This window comes from Gopherus evgoodei, unplaced genomic scaffold (assembly GCF_007399415.2).
Source record: "Gopherus evgoodei ecotype Sinaloan lineage unplaced genomic scaffold, rGopEvg1_v1.p scaffold_37_arrow_ctg1, whole genome shotgun sequence".
Lineage (NCBI taxonomy): Eukaryota > Metazoa > Chordata > Testudines > Testudinidae > Gopherus > Gopherus evgoodei.
The window spans coordinates 3436939-3463496 of NW_022060049.1; the positions used below are offsets into that span (position 1 = coordinate 3436939).

The window sequence follows — 26558 nt, forward strand, 5'->3', positions numbered from 1 at the left end:
CCCCGGGTGGGGTGAAGGGGGATCCTTGCATGGACACAGGACAGATAAGACAATTTCCTGCACAATCCTGGCCAGACCTTACAGAACTAAGTTTAAGTAGCTTAGGAGTTCATTGCATTACAAAGGCAGGCGGTTATGTTTTATTGTGGGACTGTATGTGATGTTTACAACGGAAACCCAGGGAAGGGTTATGGGCTTTGAGGGACCATCTGAAACTACGGGGCCTTTTTTAATATAAAGTACGTTTCCTAGAAAATCTCTAGGGGGACGGGTGTGTAAATGTAACGCCTCTGGTTACGCAAAACCACAGCTGCTGGAAGCTGCTCCCTGAGAAGAAACCCTCTGACTGTGAGTTACCTGGCTGGAAGTGGGATGATCTTTGGAAAGCTTATTAGCAGGCGCGTTGGTTCTTTGCTGGGTTTTAAGAGAGTTTCCCTGCAATGCTTTTACCTTAAGACTCCATGTGCTTGCTAACAGCTGTGTGGTAAATTATACCTGCGGGAGGCTGGGCTGTTTGTAGCCTCTGAGGAAGGAGAGCAAAGCAGGCCAGCTGAGGGGGTCTGACTTGCTGGGGAACTCACAGTGTAGGCAGGGAGCTGTGCAGCCTGGAAATCCCCCAGGCAGGGAGGAGAGAGACGCAGGTCTCCGCCCAAGAGAGGTGATGACTGGGAGCCAGAAGCCTAAGTGGCTTCCCTGGCTGGCCCATGAGGGGCAAATACAGGTGCAGTTGTCCTGACCTGTGACACCCCTCCCCCACTGTTCTTCCCTGGCAGCATCCACCCAGCTCAATGCCTTGGGAGGGGAGATCAGCCATTCTGCCTTCTTCTGGCGGTCAAGGAAAACTTGTGGGCTCTGCTAATCAATTACATAAAGTGGGGGCAGCCCCAGACAGCGATGGAGGAATCTTCTCTGCACCACCAGCCTCTAATTCACTTGGTCCAACACCAATAATTTGTTCCCTTTCTGGACCCGTCTCATCTTAGAGTCTCGTTCTTTCTCTTCAAGGCCCTGGGCCCAGGACCCCTAGAGCCGAAAGCTCTGGGATGGGGATTGTGGCTGACAGCCCCACTCCTCCAGTCCCATGGCACTTTCTACCACCCAGGTGAAGCTCGTCTGTGAGAGAGATGACAGAGATTCTTTGGGGGCCCGTCCAAGACGGTGGAACTGCCTGCCACAGGATCTAAGGATCATCTTGAACTTCCCCACCTCCTGCTCCCAGTGCTACGTGCCCTCCTCTGACCAGCCTTCTCCACTATAAACACACCCCAACACAGCACAGGCATATAAAAAACAGACCCTACCAAAACCAACACCTCCTCTACAGACACAGCTCTCCCCCCACCACGGTGAGAGACTGAACCGCAGGGGACAGATGGGAGTCACCTTGCTTATGGCACGGACTGAAAAGTGCCCAAACACTGTGAAAGTGAGGGCAGGTAGGAACGTACACAGTGTCTCTGCACTGGTTAGTTTCACTCCTTCGCCAGCAGGGGTAAGACGCCATCCTGCAGGTTCTTTGCACTGTGGCAGGACGAAGGCTTAACTGAGGCTCCAATCCCGCAGTTGAGGTATGGACAGACCCTGGCACTAAGCCCTATTGATTTCTAGGGGATCCCCCCGTATAATCAATTGCAAGCTCTGGGAGTTCCATTGTAAGCTCTTTGGGGCAGACACTGGCTCATTTCAGGTCTGTACAGAACCCAGGCACAAGGAGTCCTCGGCTGCAACCAATATCTCTGGGAGTTACTGTAATTAAAAGGCCATTCAATGAGCAGCCAATTCAAATTTGGCCTCCAAAAATATAAGTTTGGTTAAGCCCCCCAATGCCTTCTAAAAACAAATCTTGAAATAGTCCCATTATTTTTAAAGTAAATCCCACTTGAAACAGACAAAGGGTCCCCCACCTCTCTTGCAGCTCAGAGAGCCCTAGAGTGAAACCGACTATAAGCGGGAGTGACACTATACCTCTGAGATTTCCTTTGCTCAGCAGACAGACCTACCTATCTCAGGGTTTTATACAGATGCCCAGCTCCCTAGTACCCGAGCACCTTCTATGCAAAAGCAATAGCAGGAACAGGGTAACATTTTCCACAGGGCTGATAGGCTTTAGGCGCCTGCATGCCATTGATAGTAACTCGTAAATAGTGAATGGAAAACTGGATTTTTAGAATCCTCTCATTCTAATAACCCTGGGGTTTTGCAGCCGTTCCCTTCCAGCTCAGTGGCCTTTCAGTTGAGAGAGCCCCTTTAAAGACCCATGAACGCATTTCTATTCATGTCAGTTTTGTCAGATAGCATGAATCTGGCATATGAAACTAATTGACCGGGTCTAATTACACAATAGACTAACATACTGACCTGCGCCAGGATAAACACCAGAGGATAGCTGGCTAATGGAGATGTTTTCATATCTCTAATCTTTTGTACCACCTTTCAAAGAACTGAGCAAAACCTTAACCTCCTTAATCCTTCCAGGAGGCAGGTACTATTCCCTTTTTTATGGGCAGGGAAATTGAGACAGGGAGCCATGACCTTGCCCACTGTTTGCACAGGAAGTGGAAGAATTGAGAAGAGCACCAAGAGTCCTGACTCTCAGCCTCCGCTCCCTCTAACCATTAGACCCCACTCCTCTCTTAGAGCTGCGAATAGAACCCAGGAGTTCTGGTTCTCAGGCCCCTGCTCTAACCACTACATCCCACTCTCCATCCCAGAGCCAGGAATCCCAACTCCCAACCCTTACTCTGACCACTACACTGCACTCTTGCTTATCACAATGTCCAGTTCTCTTGTATCCAGTGCAGCAGCACAAGGTATTATTCAAATACCTGGGACACGGATCAATCCTGGTGCATGAGAAGGTCGGACCACTTAGGACCATAGATCTGGTTAACAAAGCCATTCTCTGCGGAAGGGAAATCAGCGCCTGATTCAAAGCCCAGCAGGGCCCAGCACCAGTGCTCTAGGGACCTGTATTAGCAGAGATCAGAATGATCTGGAAGAGAGCTGAGTCTCCTAATCAGAGGGCAGACTGCTCTTAAAGAGACATGGCAAGTTTTAGACCAAACTTTTGTGATTACAGAAACCTAATGCAAGCCTGCTTCTGGGTAGCAGTTTCCAACCTCACGCTTCATCTTAGAGCCTCTGCCTTTCAAACCAAGTTCAAGTTCTCGGTCCCCATCTTCAAGACACTCCATGGCCTGCACCAAGAGGGATCTAAACGAGCGTATGACTTTGGCAGAAAGATAATGGCTGACAACTCTACTTTCTTGGTACAATGGCACCTACCACCATAGTGAAGTTCATCTGTGCAGGAGACAGTTTCCTCAGGGTCTGGTTGTAGACTGTGGAACTACCTGACACATGAACCAGGGACCATCCCAAATCCAGACGCCTTTCTTTGACCTACCAGAACCTCTAAAACAACAAGACACTCCACTTTTCCCTCCAGGAAGAAGATGAGAGAACAAGCCACGCGACAGATGTGCAGTCACATCGCTTAATGCACGACTGGAAGGCCTTCAGATACTGGGGTGATAAGAGCAGAATAAGAACCTAGAGAGAACAGAATAGTCTTGTTTCTGAAATCCCGTTGCAGGATCAGGGCCAGGTCTGTATAAAAAACAACTGTGTTGCACGAAGGCCGGGGTTACAAAACATAACACCATTTCCCCCCTATTTGGGGGAGGGAGGCTAGTTTGACAAAACTTTAAACCCCCTGCTCCTAAAACCAGCATTGGGACCACAGCCTTGCAAATAAACACAGGAGAAATCAGAAACAAAGTGAAATTGACCAATCTAATTTCACCACACCCCAGAGGCACAAAGGGCATTAATGGTGAAAAGCAGATTAGAGGTTGACAGGGACTGGTCACCTTGGAACACAGCCAGAATTTAAAGACAGGCTCGTTCCTCCTGCCATTTGGAGTGTAACTGACAGGCAGGCGGTCAGGGCTCCTGAAGGAAAAGCTTCCCCAGCAGCCAATACTAAATGCTTTAAAAATGGTCACTAAAAGGATCATTTCATCCACCACCAAAATGCACCCACCTCTGGGGTGAAACAGGGCAGCTGTTTAAGGACATTGTACGACAGCAAAGAGAGATCCTGAAGCTACAGGCGAAAACTCCGGGAGGGAGAATGGCACCGGGGTTAACACCCACACAGATCCCGTCCTTGCGTGCCCCACACCCCAGCCACGATTGTCCGATAGGAACAAACGTGCTTACAGCTCCTCCAGGAACCTGTTCCACTCCCCTCCTTCCTCCCTCTTAGCCCAGCACCAGCACCTGCCATCAGTGATTCAGATTTTAAGTCCTTTGAGGCCCGTTCCCCCAGGCCACTAGATGCAGGTTAGCAACCTGCCTCAGCCCCACTAGCTTTCTGCATTGGACGCCATTGCTGGCCATGGGCGGGTTTCCACTGGGATGACGCCTGACCAGGATAGGGGGAGGGGTGGGGCAAGCTGCAGGCACCATGTGAAAGAACTGTCTCTAGTGCAGCCCCGGGCCTTATTCTGATTCCAGCTACGTCCCGCCCATCTCATGCCCCCAGCTGCTCCAGATCCCCATCTCCTGCAGTGTAAACTCCATCTTCCCTGGGTGGAACCGAGAATCCACCTCCTCCCCCTCCCCCGCCCCATCCCTCCAGTGCTGGTGGCTGAAGGGTTAAACCCAGCTCTTCCCTGCCACTGGGGACCCCCTGTCTCTCTCTGGGGAGCACCAAGCAGGTTTCCAAAACAAACTTTTATTTCCTTTAATGAGCCCAGTGGGGAAAGAGGCCCAGGGGGCACGTGTTGGGGCTGGAGCGTAAGCAATCCAGGGCCAGCTCCTGATGCAAAGGAACTAATACAACCCAGTCTAGTGCCCATGGCTCACGTTACACCCAGCACCCTGCTAACGACTGCAGAGGCCAGTGCACGACCGTCCTGCCTCTGGCACGGGCTGGGGAAGAGAGCCGAGAACTGAGACCTTCACTGCAGTGACCGGGGTGGACAGGCCAGGTGGCTGTGGGAGCCAGGGATACGGAGCCCTGAACCCTGACATCCTCCTGCTCGATGGCCGACAGGTGCAGTGAGCTGCCAGGTTTTCACCTCCCATGGGGATTGGTTACAGTGATGTCAAGCCTATGATTTGATGGTGTTGACAGGTCCCCACCAGGCCCCGCCCCATTGAGCTAGGCACTGTACAGACAAGCCACGCTCCCTGCCCCAAAGAGACCACAGGTTGCTAGTAGAAACTGGCACAGATAGGCAGTGCAGCCTAGCGGCTAGGGTTCTAACCTTGGGCCTCACTCCAGGCCTCAGTTTCCCCTCCCCACGCAGGTCTATTCAGACTCTGCTCTTCAGGGTAAGGACTGTCTCTGACTAGGAGTATGTACAGCGCCCTGCACAATGGGGTCTTGAACTCAGTCAGGGCCTAAGAGCTACTGTAATGTAACCAGATGCAGGTAGAGGTGAGGGTTCGGGTCTCAGAGGGTAAAACTCACAGATGGGTTAAGCAGATCTCAAAGGAGCCGACCACTGACCAGAACTGGCTTGTGCCTTGCTGAGCCACAACCCAGGAGGGCAGGGAAAATCTGGGTGACAGCAGAATTCACCTCCTGCCTCTAAGAGACATGGGTTAAATTGCGGCTCAGGTCACAGAGCCAGTGTGAAGCCCAGCACAAGCCACGGGTCTGTCCTGGGGAGAGGCCCTGGGCCTAGACTAGCAAGGAGACAGTGGGTTGGGAGGAAGGGGGCACGGCAGAGCTGAATGGGGGGGGGGGGGGTCAGGATAACCATGTGCCCGCCAGGAGCCATCAGCTCCCCTTTGCAGAAAGGAAGGAAAGGACGGACGCTGGCACTTTAACCATCAGGGATACTAAGGGAGCGGAGATGACCACATGCTCTGCCTGGGATCCCCTCCCAAAAGCCCCCCCTTACCATCCATGCTGTGGTTAGGAGGTCACGGCAGGCGGAGAGGGAGATCTGGCCTGGTGCCTCGGGGGGGGGACCTTGTCCTAGGCAGCAGGAGGAAACACGACCTCTGCTTCGACCCTGGCTTCTCCAGCGAGCCGAGGAGAGACCCGAGCCAGCACAGGGCCCAGTGCAGCTCCAGGTCATGTCTGTGGCACCACCTCTCCCTTGGCTGCATCGGAGGGGCCGGGTTTATGCCAGGCTGGAGGGCCCCATTTCGCTGCCCAGATCCTCCAGTGACAGCTGCCTTCAAGCTCCCTTGGCGCAGGGGTCTGTGCCGGACTTCTGGGTTCCTGTTTGCCGCCAGACGTGGATCTGCCAGCGCCGCCAATCCCACCTGTCTGGAGATGGAGGCAGCAACGAGGCGACAGCAAATCTCCAAAGTGTCCCTTCACCGCCCTGGTAAGTGGGGCAGCTCTGGAAAGCAGCGCCTGCCACCAACCCTTCCACGGGTTCTGAGCTCTCGACGTGAGGACGCGCACCCAGGGACAGGGTTGGAGAGGACAGGGACAGAGCCAATCATGTGGTGCAGTGCAAATAAAGCGAGACAACATTCACGCAGCAATGCTCCAGGGGTCTATTTATACACAAAAACTGCAGCTCCTCCCCTCCCCCCCAGCTGCTCTAACTGGGTTCTTAACCCATCACCCACAACCCCTTGGGGCATCTGGACACGGCCCTGATCCACTACTGGAGGAGGAAGATAGGATCCCACAACTCCTCTCCCCACCCACTTCAGCCACCTCATTGTAACTCCTTATCTCCCCCATGACCTATGGAAGCCCTTCTCTAGCCTCCCATCCTGAGGATCTCAAAGCACGTTAAAACACCCACGGCAAGCGACCAATTCCAGTTTACAGGTGGGAAAACAGGCAGAGAGAAGGAAAGGAATCTTGCTGAAGGTCCATGGCAGGACAGTGGCAAAAGGGGAACAGAACCCAGGAATCCTGGTTCGCCGCACCTCCTTTGCTAAGCAATACTCCACCTCTCCCTGCCTTGTGCAGGGAATAGAACCCAGGAGTCCTGTCTCCAAGCCACCTGCCCCTTTCCTCCTCTAACTCACTAGATCATGCCCCTCCATAGGGCACCCCACAAAGCAGAGATGCTAAACAGGGATCTTCCATTCAGGCTACTGGACACAGACACACCCTGGGGGGTTCTCTTTGGCTTGCCACTGCCAAGCCGGCAATACCTGGTGTCACACCAGGCTCCCCTAAGTTCTGGCATGGAGTGGCATGGAAGGCACCTGATATAACCCTGCTACTGTTCACACACAAACGCCTCTGACCGCAGTTAGGAGGTGCTAGCCGGCCTAGCTGGCGTTAGGCTCCACTTTTACTCAGGCTGGAACCCACCCACTTTGCAGAGTTAAACCCTTGTGCGCCGACAGTCCCCCAATGCCTTCCCACAATTCCCCTGCAGGGCAGACAAGTTCTCCCGCGATTGCCAGGGAAAGAATCTGAACGTCTCAGCACAAAGAGCCCTGCGATTTCCCCCCAGAACAAGCACAGAGTCAGTGAGGACACAGTTACTCAAACGGGTGGCTGCTCAGACCCAGACTAGGCTACCAGGGAACTGATCAGCATGGCTAACTCTGGAGCAAAGACCCAACCCTAGGCTCCCAGGAGCTGGCTTAGCCCTGAGAAACTTGCCATTGACCAGCGCAAGACCAAAGCTAGCCAGGTCCAGGGGGAGTCCAAGGGGCTGTGACAGCCACTGTTTCAGCCAACATCAAGGATCGAACCGGGGACCTGCGGAGCTAAAGGCCAGAGTTTTTATAGCTTTTCATTACAGCCAGGCTCTGTAGCTGGGGTGGAAATGGACTCGCAGTGTCTATGGGTCAGGGACACACAACGCACACTAGGTTACACTCCCCCCTCCTCCCCCAAGGGAGCATGGGCCAGGGTGGTTAAAAGCTCCAGCGGATGCCAAGAAAGCCAAATGCCTCCTGCTGCCTGGCCATCCCCAGGCATGTAACTGTACCCTCATGCCAAAAGAGAAAGTCAAAGACATGACTTGAAATCCCTTCCTGCCTCCTCTCCTTCATACGCTGGCTCATCCCTAAGCACATTCATTATATACACACGGGACTCATGGCAGCCACCTCAGAGGCAGGAAATGGCAGCTGGTCAACCGTGCACAGCAATGCTGCATGAGGACTGCTCACCCAGCACCAAAATGCAGCTGCTTCTGGGGTGGGGACAGCAGCTGGTTAACAGGCACATTGCGATGCAGAAGAGTGAAGGATCCAAGACACTGGGAGGTGGACTTCAGAGGAGGTGGCGTACCCTTAACCACGCTGGGATTTGGTCAGGGTTATTGTGGCACCTGCTCCAATGTCCAGTTTGGTAACGGGGCATCTTGATGTTGCTTTGGATAAGCCAGGAGCGCTCAGGAGGCCTGACGGACTGTGTGAGTTCAACCAAGTAGGGTGACCAGATGTCTTGATTTTATAGAGACAGTCCTTATTTTTGGGTCTTATTACTCCCCACCCCCATCCCAATTTTCCACATTTGCTGTCTGGTCACCCTACAGACACGTCATTTTCCAGTTCTGTAAACTGGGGCTGAGGATTGTGCTGAGGGGCGGAGTTCATTCACAAAAGTGCTTACAAGTTCCTTGGCTAGAGGCTGGCGACATCACGAAGGATAAGCTGGCCACCTGGACTAGTCAATCCGAGGACTGGCAATCTCAGCGCTGGGCATCCCGCCCCCTCCCCCACTCCTGCATTTCTGACGAGAAGCCCGACTTTCTCAACGCTGGGATATTGCCAGGATCTTTCCCTCCTTGGCAAACGCCACCCGGATCCCCCCATCCAGAGAGCGCCAGGCTACTGCCGGATCCTCTACGGAGCTCCTGGAGTTTCCGATCCCAATTGCAGCACGCTGCCCCACCCCCACTGCCCACCATCAGAACAGATGAAGGACAGAACTTTGCCCCAGGCCTGGAAAGCTCACGGAGCCCCGATCGATTTCCCAGAATCCCAGTGGCCAGATTTAATGCCACAATCAATAAACACAGCTCCATGTGTGTGAGGGGAGGGGCCAAAGCTAAAAGCAGGCGAGAGGCTCGCCCTCTTTGAGCAATCTCTCGCCCAGCTGTACCTCAGCTGCAGATTACACTGGGAAATGTGTCAGGCTGGCTGAGTTTCCAAGGAAAGGAAGCTGCTTTCTGCAGCTCTGAGACAAGGGAAGCAGCAGCAACCGCTCTGGCAGGGCAAGGGGGGACTGGAATAGCATAAGGGGAAATTCGTCCACCACCAGCCAGAGATCTGTTGGCCAGAAGGACCTTCACCTGCAAGGGAAAGGCTGGACGCTCCCTCCCCGTGGATGCTTGATACCAGAACAATCCTGTACTACCCCTCAGCACAGACACCCCTGCTCCGACCACTGGACTATGCTCTCCCTGAGCTGGAACAGAACCCAGGAGTCCTGATTCCTTCAGCCCCACGCTAACCATTAGACAACACAGCTCTCAGAGCCAGGGACAGAGCACAGGAGCCCTGCCTCCCAGCCTCTCACCACTACGACCAATACAGGAGCAGGTGGGTGAAATTCTCTAGCTGTAGAATCCGGGCCAGCACTCCCCTTGCAGAGTTGGGAACGGAACCCAGGAGTCCTGGCTCTCAGGCTACGGCTCGAGGGAACTCTCTTAATGTCCCTAGCCAGCTGTTGCGAGGACCCAATGTCACCTACATTGTGGGCCCACCACACCCTACTTTTGTGGCACCTCTGTACCCCGCAGCCCAGCCACCAGCTCACGTGCAAGTCCTCAGCTACTTGCCGATGCGCTGGCTGGCGCACAGGGGACAAAACCAGGGACTCGATAGATAAAAGCAGGGGCTGCTCCAGTTTGAGTCCAAAAGTCCAGGCTCCCTGGCGAGGCCGGTAAGATTCAGATCCTCAGCACATTAGACACAGAAGGGGAACCCCTCACACATGCTCAGCAGTCAGTTACACAGGCCCTGCAGAAGAGAGGGCAGCCAGGCAGGCAGATACAAGGGCCTTCCCCCTCTCCCCCTGCCCCAAGACTGGCTCTGGTGATCCTGGCTAGCGCCCCCTCCCGGTAACACACCCCAAAGCAGTCATCATTTATATTCACACAGCATCGGGCCTCCCAGCCCATCACAAAGCTAGCGACAGACAAGCTGTATGCAGGGATGCTGAGCTGCAGCCACCTCTGGGGTGGAACATGCCAGCTGGTGAATCCCGCAATGGCAGGAGCAGGGGTTAAGGAGGCAGAATGGAGTCAGGAGAGCTGGGGTTGGGGCCGACCCTGGGCTTAGACTGTGAATAGTCGGAGTCACAGCACCATTGGCATTGCATCAGCCCCCAGCACTGGAGTCCACATTGAGAGGGGAGAGCACCATCCTGCAGCACAGCGCCCCCTAGCACCAAGTTGGGGCATTGGGCTCAGCACTGACGGAGGGGAGAGAGCAGCCCCCTGACTGCGAAAAGAGAGCACCGCCCACCGAGCCCCCATCCTGCAGCACATCACCCCCTAGTGCAGCACTGCTTGCAAGGCGCAGTGCCCCCTCCAGAACTCAGCACCCTTGAGCTGCACACTGGAGTATTAGCGTCAGTCCCCACCTCTGCAGCACACCACGCTTCCTAGGAGAGCTCCCAGGCATGATGGTTGGGAAATGGACCCCACTTCCTCCTCAACACCCCCAACCCCCCCAGAGCATCCAGCTTCTCGGTGGCTTGAATATTCACCACCAAGGCAACAGAGCAGCGTGCTCGGCCACCTGCGAGCGAGGAAAGAGGCAGTCGCAGGCAGCCAGGGGTTAATGCCAAGAAGCAGAGTCTCAATTACCCAAGGTCAGAGAGAAGCCAGCTCTGTTTCAGATGGTTAAATCTCCCCCCTCAGCTAGTGTCCCGCGAGCTTCCCCCCCACCACAGCGCCACCTATCTACAGCGGGTAAACAGAGCACAGACCAGGAGCGTCAGTTCATGGGGGAAGCGAGGGGGCTGCACATCTTTGCTTCCCAGATCCTAGGTGGGAATCAGGCTCCAGGTTGGCAGAGCAATTTATTCTAACTCCACGGCACTTTGAGATGCCAACTGGTTTCAATCAAGGGCTGCTGGCCCGATTCCTAGTGGGAATTGCCCCGATTTCTAGTGCCAGTCTAGTAGCTGCCTCAGATGAGGAGGAAGCAAGGTTTGGCACCAGGGGCCCCTCGCCCCAGCCTCCAGGAGGGTCCCTCCAGGGCAGACAGCGCATGGGTGGCAGACGTGCTGGGGCTCTCAGCTGGGAGCGCCAGGGCTGCTGATCGAGTGTAAAATTAACCAAGGGCAACAATACTGAAGCCTGGATGTCTGAGACAAAGAGGCAGGTGGGAAAAAGCAGAGGGAGATCTGGTTGCTACCGGGCAGTGATCTAAGAGGAGTCTCCTCACCTCCAGCCAGTCAACAGTTACTCCAGATCGCAGCTGGATGGGCCGCTGTGGTGTAACTAACACACAGAGGGTCCAGCCCCTTTAAGAGGCAGCAGCTAGCAAAGAAGGCAACACCCCCATAGGGCCCCTCCTACTCCCTTCTGACAGTTTCCAGACCCAGCATGGGTTTGCTAATTGCTGATGCTCCACCCAGGAGCTTCTGCAGCGGTGCCCTCAACATGAAGCAGCGCAACACCCGCCCCCCCCGGATGCCCTGCCTGGTATCAGTGCCTTGATCTGCTGGGTCAGAGAAGTGGGCAGAAGCAATGTCAATCAGTAGATCAGCCCCTGGCCTGGGAATCAGGAGACCTGGGTTCTAGTCCTGGCTCTGCCACTAACTTCCCATGAGACCCTGGAGATGTTGCTTTGTGCCTCAGTTTCCCCATTCGTACACTGGGGATCATAGCCCTGCCTCACAGGCAGGTTGTAAGGATAAATGCATGGACAGTGAGGTGCTCAGATGCTGCAGTGATGGGCCCTCAGAAGTACCTTAGATAAGGAGAATAAACCTAGGAGTTCTGGCTCCCAGCCCCCCTGCTCTAACCACTAGACTCCACTCCCCTCCCAGAGCCAGGGAGAGAACCTAGGAGTCCTGACTCTGGGTTCTACCAACCTCTGGCATGTGGTCCTCACTCACTAGGCTATCAAGAAGTCAAAGCTCCCCCCCAACGCCATGCCTACTGGATCTGGAGACAGCGCTTGGAAGGCCGAGACAGCAGAGGGTTAAAGGTGCCGGAGAAGCCGCTGGCACCAGGTGCTTTACAATCTGCTATTTTAATCCTGGCTGCACTGCCAAGGCACTATTGTTACAGCCTTGTTTGAACATCCAGCGTGGGGCCTGGGATTGGCGGGTGTGTCAGAGACAGCTCATCCCCGCATCCTCCCTCCTCTCCCCGCCGAGCTAGCCCAGAGCCACCAGGAGAGGGAGCAGAGCCACTCAGGGTCGCGTGGGGACTTCCAGATCCCCCAGGGGAACCCCACCCACCCAAAACTACAGCCAGAGCCACAGAGTTGGGATGTGACCTCGACCCAAGCGACTGTGCAGTCAGTTCAAGAGTACGAGCTGATGAGCACCCAGGTAACACTTGACAGGCTGCAAATGGGGGAGAGGGGAGGGAGTTTTCATCTCTGATGAGTCCTGGCTGGGGAGGGAAGGAAGAAGTGAAAGTGGATGAGAAGGAAAGAGTGAGCCAGGACGTCAGAAAGGAAGTGTAAGTGATACATGAGAGGGCACAAATCTGTCCCAGCAGCACAGGGAAGTAGCCATGACTATCGCACGGAGGGGAGACAGTGGGTCCTTGTGCCACTCAGGGCAAAGGCATCCGAGCGCCCAGCCTCCCGCTCACACCAAAGATCTGCAGTGATCAAGGATCAAGCATTTGGCCAGCAGCCTCCCAGGCGCGGTGGGAGGAACGGGAGGTGCCACACGCCAGGGACTGGCCTTTGGAATGGAGGGAGAGTGGGACTAGAGAGGGGAAGAGAGACAGAGAGGGAGTAACGTTGAAGAGAAGAATCCATAGACCGCACTCCCTTCCCAGAGCTGGGGACAGAACCCAGGAGCCCTGACACCCAGCCCTTGCTCTAACCATTAAACCAGTAAGAAGACTGGGAGGCAGGACTCCTGGGTTCCATAGCCAGCTCCACCCCCAATCTTGCGAGACTTTAGACACATACACCCGGCTCTGTGCGCGTCACTTTCCCCCCATCACAAAACAAAGAATCTCTCCCTTCAGAGGGGTTGTGTGTGTTGGGGCGGGGCGGGGGGGGGGGGGGAATTAGCTACCATCTGCAGAACAGCAAGAGCCAATGGAGTAGCCTATGCCACACAAACTGGTTGGGACGCCCGGCACAGACACCCAGCGAGGAGAGAAGTCACATGCGGTGTGGCGGGTTCAGCCCTCCTGACATAAGAGCTGCCATCTCCAGACCTCACGTCCCACCCCGGCACCACTACCAGCTCCTCAGCATGGCAGGAGGCTCGCGCGGCCAGCACAACACGGCAGATGGATCAGGAGTGGCGGGAAGACGAGTCCCTTTACGTCAGCTGCTGCCAGCGGTGACTGGAAACCGAGAGCTCCTAAGGCCTCATCCGCTGGGTGAGCTCCCCCCTCACCTCGACCCTGCCCCGCAGGGAACCTTTCCAGGGAGGAGCTGGGCAGACCAGACTCAAGCCGTGGTCTCCCCACCAAAGCCACCACAAACTTCAATGGGACCTGCATCACAGGAGACCCCTCCCACCGCATCCCCACTAGGACTCAGATGCTGCATCTCTTTTCCCCAGCACCAAAACATGGCAGCCCGACCTCCCGGGATCTGGGGCTGCACATGCTCCTACCCCCAGGGCTCCCATCCCAACTCACTCTGCTCATTCCAGACGGCAGTGTGCTCCGACACATGGGCCATCCCGCTGCCAGCTGGGGCCCCCACCTCGCTGCGCGGCCCCCAGTAGAAGAGCCGCCCAGCCAGACTCTCCAGCTTCTGAAGTGGTGACATCTTAGCGCCTTTGTTCCTGCTGGGGTTGGGGCAGGTCATTTCTGCTCCATGGCTCATGTTTCCCTTCATTTATTTATCTCCCTCTCTCCTCGGCCCTCACAACCAGCGTCGATGCGAAGCTCGGCCTCGATCCAGGAACCCTCCGGCCTTGGCCATTTCCCAGCGGCAGAGACAGCAGGATCAAGGACTAGAGGAATGGCCCCAAGCCTCAGCAAAACTCCTCCACTCCCGACAGAGACCGGGGGCTTGAGCTGATAGCTCCTGACTTCTGACCAGGAGAGAGAATTTCCATCCAACAGCTCCCACGCCCCGCAGCAGCCCCAGAGCGTGGCTGTCAACTCAGAGACCGGCACGCAACTCTTCAGGGCTGGCCAGTCACATCCATGCACACTCCTCCCTGCCTCTCGCTCGAGGTGGGGAAGACCAATGGACTTGGAAACGGTTTCTTCTCTCCCCCTTTGTCCGGAGAGTTGGCTTCCCTGGTGGAGGGAATGAAGTCAGAGTAGGGGAGTCTGGTCACTTATGCAGCCAGCCAAGTCAGTTTCACTTCCTGGAGGGTGAGGGGAGCACAGATTCTCCTTCAGAACTTATGGGACGGGTTTGCCAGAACAATGGCCAGTGGCAAGGCGCAACACCCACACAGCAGGGCTTGAAACAGTGCCCTGGGTCCCCACTCCTCTCAAATCCTTGGGCCGAAAGCAGAGGAAGAGGCTCCCTCTTGCTTCACTGCTGATCCTGCATGAACTGGTGGGCAGACCCCTGGGAAAAAAACCATCCTACAAGTACAGTGCCCCCCAGGCCAAGCCACTGGGGCTGCAAAGGAAATCGGGGGGGATGGGCTTGTGGCTCACCAGAGCCCTGAGTCAGAGGGGTGCAGGTCCTTAAATTCACTGCAGAGACGAACAGCAGGGGGCTGTGGCGCATCGAAGGTGACTCTCCAAGCAGCGTTCAAGAGACCCACACTCAGAAACCCTCGGTGGCACCCTGTAGCAGCACCCCAGGGAGGAGATCCTGAAGCACCACAGGGTCTGACTCTTGTGTCGTGCAGTCCCAGGCAGTACCGACCGCCAGCAGGGGAGGGACCCAGACCTAGTCACCTGGAGGTTTCTTTACTTTGCCTTTCCCAAACAAGCGCTGCTGCACTCCTTGACCTTGGGAGCGGGAAGCCACTTTCAGCGGAAGCCAAAGAGCCGGATAGAGCTTTGCAGGAGAAGCAAGAGGGTGGGATGGGGAAGGAGGAGGTCCTTCCTTGCGAGTCTCAATTTCCAAACAACTGGGGTTTGCAGAGACTGGGACTCTGCAGGCAGGAGGGAATCCAGAAAGGAAGCTGCTTACTGTGGGTGCAACGGACAAGGGAGCTACTGTGTCAGCCCCCCATTGGCGCGGAGAAGGTAATGGACCAGCCGGCCGAACAAGTGCACCCAGAGGAAGAGCTGGATCCAGAACTGGAAGTCGAAATCCGAGTTTTCCTCAATCCCATGAAGGTCGCTGGATCTGAGCTCCATGCCGCCGCCCCCGGTGACGCAGACCTCGGCTCCTGGTTGCCGGGACCCTGATTCAGGCTCCCCTATCTACGCCACCCGAGGTTCCCCCATGGCTGCACGGCTTCCAACCAGACCGCCGGGACCCTTTCGGGGCAGGGGGGGAGAGCGGGACCTCTGGAGGAGAAATGTCTGGCTGGTAGCAGGGTCGGAAGCAGCCAGCTTCGCTCCTGTCCCTTCCCAGGCTCAGGGCTCAGCCTGCCCTGGTGAGGAGCGCGCTAGGTATTGTTTCAGCAAGCGCCCCATGGGAGCAGCCTCAAAGGGGGAGGGAGAGCCAGGGCTGGGCACGCTGCCAGGTTCATACGAAGCCCTTAAAGGCATCGGCTCCCTGCTCCACATCTGCTCTCAGCTGCCCCATCAGCCGCCGCAGCTAGCCACTGGGCGACCGGTGCTCCCCAGGAATCTCGGCACACGGGCCCATGTGGCAGGACAGTGGGGGAATCCTAACTCCGCCCTGGATCCCATGGAACCTGGCCCGGCAGCTCAGAGTATCCTGGCCAACTCCCTCATCTCAGAAGTGGCGTGGGGTGGGGGTGATCTACAGTATCTCTAGGGCAGCAGTTCAAACCCAGTCCAATGTGAAATTAATTTGGCAGGTCTCTGTCCAATTCCCAGAGAGACCTCCCCATCACAGAATCATCCTAGACAGGCAAGACTCCTGGGTTCATTCTCACCATTAGACCATGCTGCCTCCCCAGGCAAGGACTGGAACCCAGGAGTCCTGGCTCTCAGCCCCCGTTCTAAACACGCACACCCACCCCAGCCCCCACTCACTGCATATGAGGCAAGGCCATACTAGCTGCTCCTATCCCTTTTGGAGAGGGAGGCTGGTGAGGGGCAGATTATCTTCTGGGCTCCCATTCAAGCCCCTTTCAGGCCTTACAATCATGGGACTGGGGGTGGGGTGGGGTCTCCTTACACAGTTTCCAAATGGGAGGGAGATGGTTTTGTGATGGGGAGGCCCCTCCCTCTGGGAACTGCACTGACACCTGTCAAACACCTTTCACGTTGCAGTGGGTTTGAGCAGGGCTACTAGGAGTCAGGACTCCCGGGTTGGAGGACTGAGAGTCTGATTTTACCAGCTCATCTGGTCTTTGTCAATACAGCCAGTCGGGGGCAGCTGAGGCCAGTGCTGCTCCTGCAGACAACAGGATCGGCTTCTTTGTGCTGCGCCTGGGTGAACGGAAGACTTGACGTTGACCAGCCAACAAGATCAGATCAGTTGAACAGCTGGGTAAGAAGGTCTCGTCAGCTGCTGCATGCTCAGCACCCCGGGGGTGGGTCTTAAGACAGCCCCTCCCATCTGGGACCTGTGCTGGAGCCCCCCCACTATAAGGCCTAAAAGGGGGTTGAGTGGAGCCACTCTCCATGGAAGGCCTGGAGCAGGCCATCAGTGCCCTTCCTCCAGAGCTGGAGCCTAACCCTCTTTCCATGGAACCCAGGGTGATCAAGCTGCTCAGGTCAGAACAATTCCATTGTCAGCCCTGTCTGAAGGCACCAGCAGAGGGAATTAACTGGCTGATCGGGGTGGGGGTAACAGATATGTAGCTGAGTCCACACTCCCGAGGGGCTGCCCCCCTGCCATGTGCCAATCTGACAGGCTGGCGAGAGCGGCGCCCAAAGGGTTAACCTTCTGCAGGTGCAGCTTTGGCAGGACCGGGGGAATTTTCTGCCATCTCAGGTGGCGGGTCCCGCAGGCTCAGCACGAAAGGTTTAAACTATTCCAGTGTGCTCATTAAAAATCATCTCCCTGCAGCCAGCAACAAGCAGCAGCAGGAGGGACAAACGGACACAGCACATGGTATTTTGCCCTCTCGGCAATCGGAGCACCATGGCCCGGCCTCAGATGGTGACCTCAGGGCAGTCAGCCTCCTAGTGCAGCCCCCGTGAGAGCCCCACTTGGTACACCCAGTCTAACCAGGGTCTTGTCGGCTGTGGCAGCCTGAAGCTCATTAGTCCTTCATTTCAGCAGCAGAATCCCTGCTCCACCCCAGAAGTGGACGCATCAGGGAAGTGTTGAATGTTCATTGCCTGAACAGCCCTTGCACCCAAGGAGGCACCACTGGGAGTACTGGCCATTTAACCCAGACAGGTTCATTTTGGCCTAGCAGGCAAAGCCACCCTGCTTCAGAAACCACCGCAGGGACTCATGATCTTTGAACAACTGAAGCCCACCCAAGCAGTTGCAGGTGTTGAACATACACATCTTGCCCCCTTAAACCTGCTTCTGCTCCACCAGCAGCCAGCTGGGTCTGTGAACACCAGGGAGAAGGGAAGATGTAACACACAAAGGGGGGTAGGAGGTAAGAGACAGCAGGAAATATAGATGTAGGCTCTGCACAGAACCCTTCACTCCGTAAGTTACCTCAAGCTTTCTGTCGCAATTTACCAGGGTCTAGGGCCGATTCTTCAGCACAGGCAATTTTCAAAACAAATGTGGATGCTTTTTTAAGAGATCTGCTCCAAGGCAAATGGACAGGTCCTATGGCCTGTGCCACTCTGGAGGTCAGACTAGCACAGCGGTTTTCAACCTTTTTTAGGGGTCTCCAAATAAACAATTTCAAATGGCGGTGCAGACCCCTTGGAAATCTTAGACACTGTTTGCAGACCCCCAGGAGTCTGCCGACTACAGGTTGAAACCCACCAGAGATGAACACAGTGGTCTCTGCTGGCTTTGGACTCTCTCACAGGCGGCCTTGTGGGAAAGGCAGGGGACTGGGATTCAGGAGATTTGGGGGCCGTTTCCAGTTTGGACACTAACTTCATGCAAACTTGGGTGAATCATTTCCACTCCGCTCCCTGTAAAATGGGGCTATGAATCCCTCCAGTGTCTGTCTGCTCTCTTTAGGGCAGAGACTCTTTCCAGGTGTCAGAGGACCTGGGATCGGGTCATCACGTGCTACTGTAATACAAATATACAAACCCATCCAATTCTCAACCAGGTAAAGACTAAGCAGAAGGAATGCAGGAAACCAGCTAGGATGTTATAATAATAATTGGATATACACCAATGTCCTAGAACTGGAAGGGACCTTGAAAGGTCATTGAGTCCAGCCCCCTGCCTTCACTAGCAGGACCAAGTACTGATTTTTGCTGCAGATCCCTAAGTGGCTGCCTCAAGGATTGAACTCACAACCCTGGGTTTAGCAGGCCACTGCTCAAACCACTGGGCTCTCCCTGCCTCCCCCCCATCACATCACATCACATCACATCACAAACGGGCCGATGCAGGAGAGAATTGCACTCATTTTCAGCCCCAAAACTATGCATATTTACAAAGAGTTCCTCAAAAACCAAATGCAGAGAGCAATTTTGCAGGATTTCAAAAGCAAATTCAGTAAACAAAAACAAAGTTTGCTTGAGGATTTAGAGAGTCGTCACTGGTTTAAGGAAACATTACAACAAAAACGAGGTTTCCTTCTTGTGGTACCAGAACCTGGGTTTATTAAACTTAAAGCTTGTTTTTAATATAAATCCCTCCACACTTATTGCCTTTGCAGGTATTTCAGCATGGACAAATTGGGGGGAAAAAACCCAGCAAAGCTGGTCAATTTCACTCCCATTGGAGTCAGTTTAACTTCTGGTATGTAAGTAACTCCACATTGCTGTACTGAACTGTGGTCAGTAGAGGGAGATACCTCAACCCACTAAAGACTTCCTTAATTTGAATTTGAAATAACGGCTGCAGCACTGGTCACCCCAAATCAAAGAGGATATTGCAGAATTAGAACGTTCAGAGAAGGGCAACGAGAATGATCTAGGGCCTGGACAAATTCTCCTATGAGGAGAGATTGAAAGGATTGTTTACCTTTAGAAAGGAGACCAATAAGAGGGGCCATAATAAATATCTATAAAATAATAATTGATATGAAGAAGGGAGACCAGGAGCTTCTGTTCTTCCTGTCTCATCCCACAAGAGCCCAGGGACACTCAAATAGAATTAAAAGGCAGGGAATTCAAAACCAATAAGAGGAAACACTTTTCAATTAGCCTGTGGAACTCACCACCACATGAAGTTGAGACCAAAACCAGCCTGGACATTCACATGGATAAAGATTATCCAGGGCTATAATTTAAATTACAACAATAATTCTGGAATGGCTATTAAACCTTGTGTTTCAGGGTTTAAGCTGAATTACTAGACATCAGGATGAGACCTATGGTGGTGGAAAGTTTCCCCCCACTGCTACTGTGGGTTCTTTACCCTTCCTCTGCAGCCTCTAGTGCTGATGCTACATGGACCTCAGGGCTGACCCAGTCTGGCAATTGCTACATTCAGGTTATTTTTCCACGCTGGCTGTCGCTGCTCCAAGACATTAGAGGATCATGAAGGAGGAGCTGCTTGATGGGATGGCACAATGGGAACAGAGGGCCCCATGGGGATCTCCTCAACCCCACACTATCAGAAGTTTGAGGTAACACTGAGCTCTTAATTAGCACTTTTCATCTGCAGATCTCAAAGTGCTTCATAAAGGAGGCTCAGTATCACAAGCCCCATTTTACAGATGGGGAAACTGAGGCACAGGGGGAAGGGACATGCCAAAGGTCATAGCTGGGAATAGAATCCAACTCCCCGTGCTCTAGGCAGCACTGCCTGCCAAAGCAGCCTGCAATGTCACAATGCTGCACTGTTTGGTTTGCAGGGGAAGCTTTAAAAACCAAACTGTTCGCTTTGGAATATCTTAATTTCCAGGGACTTTGGGGTATGTAACAGCCTTGTTTTTACAACCCCTAAATTCAAGGTTTAAATAAGGGGTTGGCACCCCATGGCACGCGAGCCGATTTTGAGCGGCATGCTGCTGCCTGCCGCAATCCCAGCCCCCAGCTCCACTCAGCACCCCCGCCCACTGCTCTCCCCTATGGGGGGGCAGGAGGCAGAAGCTTGACCCTGCAACAGCCAAGCTTCCCCCCTCCCCTACTTCTTCCCCAGCGTGCCGCTTTCCTGCGCCTCCTCCTCTCCTTCCCTGCCCCGAACCAGCTGATGGCCCTTGCGAGGGGAAGGGGAAAGAGTGGCAGCATCGCTGCACCTTAGAGGAGGCAGAGAAGAGGTAGGGACGGGGCTGGAACACAGCATATCCCTTCCAGCCCCCTGCCATGAGCCACTCAAGGCAGAGGCCTGGGAGCACCCCAGCCCTTTGCCCTGACCCCTGAACCACCACCCCCACACACCCAGCCTTCTGCCCTGCACCGCCAGACACTGCCATCCCTCTGCCCTGACCCCCCCTCCCCAGGTCTGGGGTCCTGGCTCCTGGCCCCTTGCCAGCCGACGTCCCGGCCGCAGGCCCCGCTTAGCCCGCTGCCAGCCTAGGTGAACAGAACCCCAGGCTGGCAGCGAGCTGAGCAGGCCGGCGGCATAAGATCAGCATTTTAATTTAATTTTAAATGAAGCTTCTTAAACATTTTGAAAAACTCATTTACATACAACAGTAGTTTAGTTATATATTATAGACTTATAGAAAGAGACCTTCTAAAAACGTTAAAATGTATGACTGTCACACGAAACCTTAAATTAGAGTGAATGAATGAAGACTCAGCACAGCACTTCTGAAAGTTTGCCGACCCCTGGTCTAAATCGACTCCAGCCCTGTCTACATGGGGAAATGCCCCCTCCTCCACCCCTCCCAAAAAATTCTAACCAGTTTTAAACCAGCTGGAGCCAGAGCATTCACCAGGCTCCGACAGCTTCAACCATCAGTTAAGATGGGCCTGGGCAGCCTGGGCTGTGCCATGACTCCAGCCACTTTTCAGAACCAGTGAGAAGTTTTTGGGGGAAATTTTCACTAGTCTTCAAATAAATCTCTCTAAAATCTTCCCTTGCAGAGAGACAATTCATAGGTGCACCGAGTTTAAGGCCATCATTCTAGACTGACCTCCTGCAGAACCCAGGCCAGGGCATTCCACCCAGTCACACCCGCATCCAGCCCAACAAAGTGTAGTGGAATAAGAGCAGATCTTTCAGAAAGAAACATCTAGCCTGGATTTAAAGACTCCAAGCGATGGAGGATTCACTGCATCCCCTGGTAAGCTGTTTCCACAGTCAATTCCACTCCTTGTTAAAAATTTGCTTTTTATTATTCCCAATTTGAATTTCTCAAGCATCAACTTCCAACTGATGAACTGTCTTGCCTTCATCTATAAGATGGAAGAGCCCCTGCTTTCAGAAACCTTCTCCTAAGGTATTTATAGATAGTGCTCAAGCCACCTTCTCTTGTTAGACTGAACAGATTGAGCCTCTTACCTCTCTCACTCAGACCTGGTAGATCTTTTCTGAGCCCACTCTACTCCCCACCCCTCATCTGATTTAAAGTACAGACACCAGAATGGGACACAGCTCGATGGTGAAAGGCTAGAAACAGATTGTGCAACTGGCCAGGTGAATTTCCCTGTCCCACGCTCAGCCAGATGCAAGAGAACATTAACCAAACAGCATCAACTGTGAACATCAGTAACATTTTTAGACACTAGGACACATGTATATGAGTTTTATGTTGACAGCGTCCTTTGAATTTCCTCAGCCAGCTTGTCGCAAGAGATGGAGGAGCCAGAATCCTCTTACACTGGGGCTGGAAAAATGATCTTAAGTAATAGCATAACGTGCTTGTGAAAAGGGCAGCACATCTAGCATGTGGCCCTCATAGAGGATGACAGCTTACTAGTGCTGCCAGCTACTAGAAATCACCCTGACAGGTGACACGGTAGAGGACCTCACTTGAACACTGAGAATCCTGGGTTCAAACCCTGTCAGGACAGGGTTTGCTGTAACATCACCCCTGCTGAGAACTAAACGACCGTTCCAGATATCAGCATTCTTGCACAGGGGACAGATTTTCCCACATGTTTGGCTGGTGTAACTCCCCAAGTGTCAGAGCAACGAGGGCACCCCCAGCAGAATTATACATGTGCCACAAAAGAATGTGAACCCACAGTTTTGATAGTTACTGAGACCAGACCATGAAGCAAACCCCTCAGGGCAGCAACATAACTAAGAGCTCCACTCATCTCCTCTAGACAATTCAGTCCCTTGTCCCTTTTCCCCTTCTGTCCCCCACTCATATCAGTCAGCTCCTTGGTCCTGCTCCTGACTCCACATACCTCATACACTTGCCCCCGAGGAGGAAGCAGCTGCGGGTGGTTGAGTCCCAGTGACAATGGGACCTGGATTGTGACTCAAGAGACCAAAGTTAAATTCCCAGCTCTGCCTACAACTCCTTGTGAGACCTTCCCCTGCCCTGCTTGGTGCTTCAGTGTCCAGATCTGTGAAATAGGGATAATACTCTTTTGCCTCACTGTGAGGATTGAGTCTGTTAACAACCGTGAGGGGCTCAGATCCTACGTCAATGGGAGCCATACAAACTCCGAGATCAGGCCACACACACCTCCCCACCCCCCCAATACAGATCACAGGCACTTAACAATCCCATTAGAAGGGACTGCCCTCAAGATCACAGTTCAAATCATGGGAGGAAAGAAGAGACCATTCCTGCCCCACTCCAGCCATGTACCCGACACATTCCAAGCCGCAAAATTCATTTGAAGACTCACCACCCTCCATCAAGAAATTCAGAGTCAAGGCCCCACCCCTTTCTGGAAGGCTCCTCCCACAGCCCTATGCCAGGACATCACAGGGATGAAAGCATGTTCCCATGGCAACCACCAGTTCCAATTTTTTTAATTCATACCCCTTAATTTTCCTTCTTTTAATTATTTGGTGGATTTAGTGCTGGGATTGGGGCCTGACTCCCAGCACCACAGAATGAGGCTTCTGAGTCCCCCCCAAAACAGGGGGAGGAGGAGGACATCCCATCACCCCCGCACACAGATGGAGGCTTGATCCTGAGGGCCCATTCAATCCTTGGTCTCTCTGCCAGCCAGGGGCCCAGTCAGTGCCAGCGGGGTGCTGACACTGGACATCCATGCCACTCAGACCGACCCGAGACCCAAACCCTTTCCAGGGGCCAGTGAACGGGGCATCACAGGGACCTCAGGCCAGCCCTGCCCTGCCACCACAGGGTACGAGTGACGGAAGTGACCCATATCCTATGGGGCAGAACAGGGCCCAGGGCAGGGGAATAACCAGCACCCCCTGGAGGGGAAAGACCCTGTGTCCTCATATGGGTCCCATTCCCCATCCCGCCATGACCTTCACCTCCACCCCAGCTCACCTCCGGCCTCCATCTTGCTGGCTCAGCCTGTGGCCTCCTCTGCGCTCGGCCTACGGCTCCTTGGCAGGGCCAATCCACCCGGGCCCTGGGCCTGCCACTGCAGGGGGCAAGAGAGGCACTCGCTCTCAGCCAGGGTCCCCGGCACTCTGCCAAGCGTGGGGCAGATTGACCCCACCAGGGAGCCGTAGCTGGTGATGAGAGTGGGGGCCACCCAGGATCTGAGCCCTCTGGGACTCCATAGATGGGTGTGGGCAGGCCAGGGGAGCCAATGAGGGGTGGGGTAAGGGCTTGGCCCCATGGGGGCTAGAGGGCCCAGGGCAGGGGATGTGCCCCAGCACAGGACTGGGAGGGCGACAGATCTGAAGCAGAGGAAAATCAGAGCGATATGAGGGGGCAAGGAGACACCCCTTGAAAGCCACACAAACCTCACAGGCTGCAGTTCAGAGCAGGGGCAGCATGTGACATAAAAAAATCCTTTCCCCTCCCCTCCAGACAGTGTGTTTGTGTTTGTCCTACCGACGGACGGGCCATTGCTGTCAGAGAGACGGCAGCAGCAATTTCACGTAATGCGGGTTTGCCAGAGTATGATCGCTGCTCTGTGCCTCAGGAAGATCGGTGCCAGGCTGGCATTCTTCCCCTGCCTTTCAAACAAACTCCCTCCAAGAACCGAGTGTTTCACCCAAGCCGGCCGATTTCTCTCTCTAGCATCCACCTACCCCTCATGTTTTATTTAACCAGATCTTTTGCGTCATAGAGGGAGGCTGGTGCAATGGTTAGAGCGCTAGCCTGGGACTTTGCAGATCCTGGCTTAATTCCCTGCTCTGCCCCAGACTAACCTTGGGCAAGTCACTTAGTCTGTGCCTCAGTTTCCCCATGCTACAGAGGGGGGTGATAGTACTTCCTTGCCTCACCAGGAGGGCTTGGAGGATAAATATATTACCAGTTGTGAGGCACTCAGATACTATAATAACTGGAGCCAGATAAGGACCTTAGACAGAAAGATAATGCACTTCCTTATGGTCTATACATTTTTTATCCCCTCATTTCTTGTTCGACAGCATTAAAGAAAAAGCAGCTCAGCAGCTCTTAGTCATTTTAAAATCATTAATTTTATCTCCCTATCCATCAACGAGGCTTAATGCACCTCTACTACTTACCTATTTTACTCCAGAGGTCTGCAAAAGCCCTGTTTTCCCTTAACCCTTTTTGTGATTTTCTGCTCCGGCTGCCTCTCTGGAGATCTCCTCAACCTTCTCTTGTCACTCAAGACTCAGTTGAACCCTGGCGTGATTCCATTCTGCCTCCCTGAAATACCCACCACAATTCAACTGGGATTCCTTCATCTTCACTTCCTGTCCTAAATTCCTAGGCCCACTCCCTTCCATCCCCTGTTATACTGTAACTGCTACAGGGGACGCAGGTCAGCAGTACACAGTGAGGAAGCAAGAGGGTGCAGGGGGAAGGTGCAGTGCAGGCAAAGGGGAGGGGTCACCGGTTTGATCCCTCCTGGGACTCACTCAGGCCTGTCCCAAGAGGTCAGAGTCCCTGGTGGCTCAGTTTGCCCAAGGCCAGCAACCACCTCAAGGCTCACACAGACTCTGATTCATCCCAGCAGAGCCAGAATAGGGTGGGCAGCCGTTTACATACTAATCCCACACCACACCAAGGGGGCAGATTGTCCAATTGCCACCCCAGGCAGAGTAACTCCCAGCTCAGCCGCACCCTCAGGCAGCCAAAAGGAAGGAGACTAGCACCCACTGCCCTTGCACTGTTGCTCAATACAAGCATCTTTGATCTATGCCCAATATGTCCCCATTTGCCCAGCTGAAGCAACGGCTCCAAGATGAGGAGAGCTTAGATACATGCTCAGGGCTGGTCTTCACTGCACAGTTAACTCAGGTGCAGCCGTTAACTCAAGTCACCTCCAGTCCACCCCCAAGTCAGCTGGCCCAAGAGAGGCTATGGGCTACAGCGTTAGTTAACCCAACTCATCAGCTGCTGAGACAACTGCTCTGTTGCGTAGATACAGGCCAACCTCCCTGCAGTGCCACTAGTCCTCCAACAGCTTCCCACGATTCCCACCTCTCCTCCAGGTGGCCAGAGAGGATGGATGAGCTCTTCCACAAGTCACTGGGAAAATCCATCCAGAGGATCCATTTACTGCAGCTCTAAGAGGTGCTCCCAGGAATCCAGGCGATGCACACGAGCGGGGATGCAGAAGCTCATGTGTTCGACTGCAGTGGGGCAGCTCATACTCGAGCTCGGCCAAAAGAACGCTGTCGCAGAGACAGTCCCTCGACAGGTCTGAGCCAGAGCACCCTCCCCATCCCACCAGCACACAGCAGACCAGCTCCCTTCGAGGGCCCCAAGGCCTCCCCACACGTCTCCCACGTGTGCCCAGAACACACTTCACTAGGAAAGAAGCTTCCCTCACACCCCCTGCTCAATCCTTAACGAAAGGCTTGGATGATCCTAAAAGTTAGAGTCACTTCGTGCCAGATATGCCCCCACATCTGAGCTCCTAAGGCCTCCAGCTGACGTTTACAGTGTTGCTTATGGCCTATAAAGCCCTCCATGGCCTAGAACCAGCCTTCCTGTGTGGTCTTCCCCCACTCCATACTGCCCCAGCTTCCGGCTGTAATGTACCCAAGCTATCAGGGAGGGAGTGGCTGGCAGGGAGTTCTCTTCTACATCACCAAGACTGTGGCACGTGCTCCCCACGCCCGCTCCAGTGACCATCTGGAAAAGTGAGACACCCTCCCCCTCCCCCCAGATTAGAGGGTCTGAGGAGTGGGGTGGCCACCTCTGAAGTACAAGAAATGGGACACCCGGTATAACCCTGACCCCATAAAACTGGCCAGCTGGCCCTGCACACTGGGCCAATTTCCCAGGAAAGCTACTTCAAAAAAGGAACAATCTTGGGGAAACCTGGACCAGTGGCAATCCCAGCAGGGAGAGGGCTGAGAGTTTGCTG

The 26558-nt window shown here is 54.2% G+C and overlaps 1 protein-coding gene across 5 annotated transcripts in view; it reads right to left on the reverse strand.

The window, feature by feature from the left end:
* The window catches only part of LOC115642066 (cAMP-dependent protein kinase catalytic subunit alpha), a 48012-nt gene that overhangs the window by 12772 nt on the left and 8682 nt on the right, over positions 1-26558 (reverse strand). The window contains exon 1 of one of the 5 annotated variants that reach the window (XM_030545441.1): positions 13749-15687. The exons of 2 other annotated variants lie outside the window; for them this stretch is intronic. In XM_030545441.1, the coding sequence (XP_030401301.1) occupies positions 13749-13950 (202 nt within the window). In that variant the 5' untranslated portion in view covers positions 13951-15687. Of the gene's footprint in view, positions 1-3406; positions 3429-5918; positions 6283-13748; positions 15688-26558 lie in introns of those variants that run through there. 2 more of the 5 variants (XM_030545444.1, XM_030545446.1) reach the window with 2 other exon arrangements.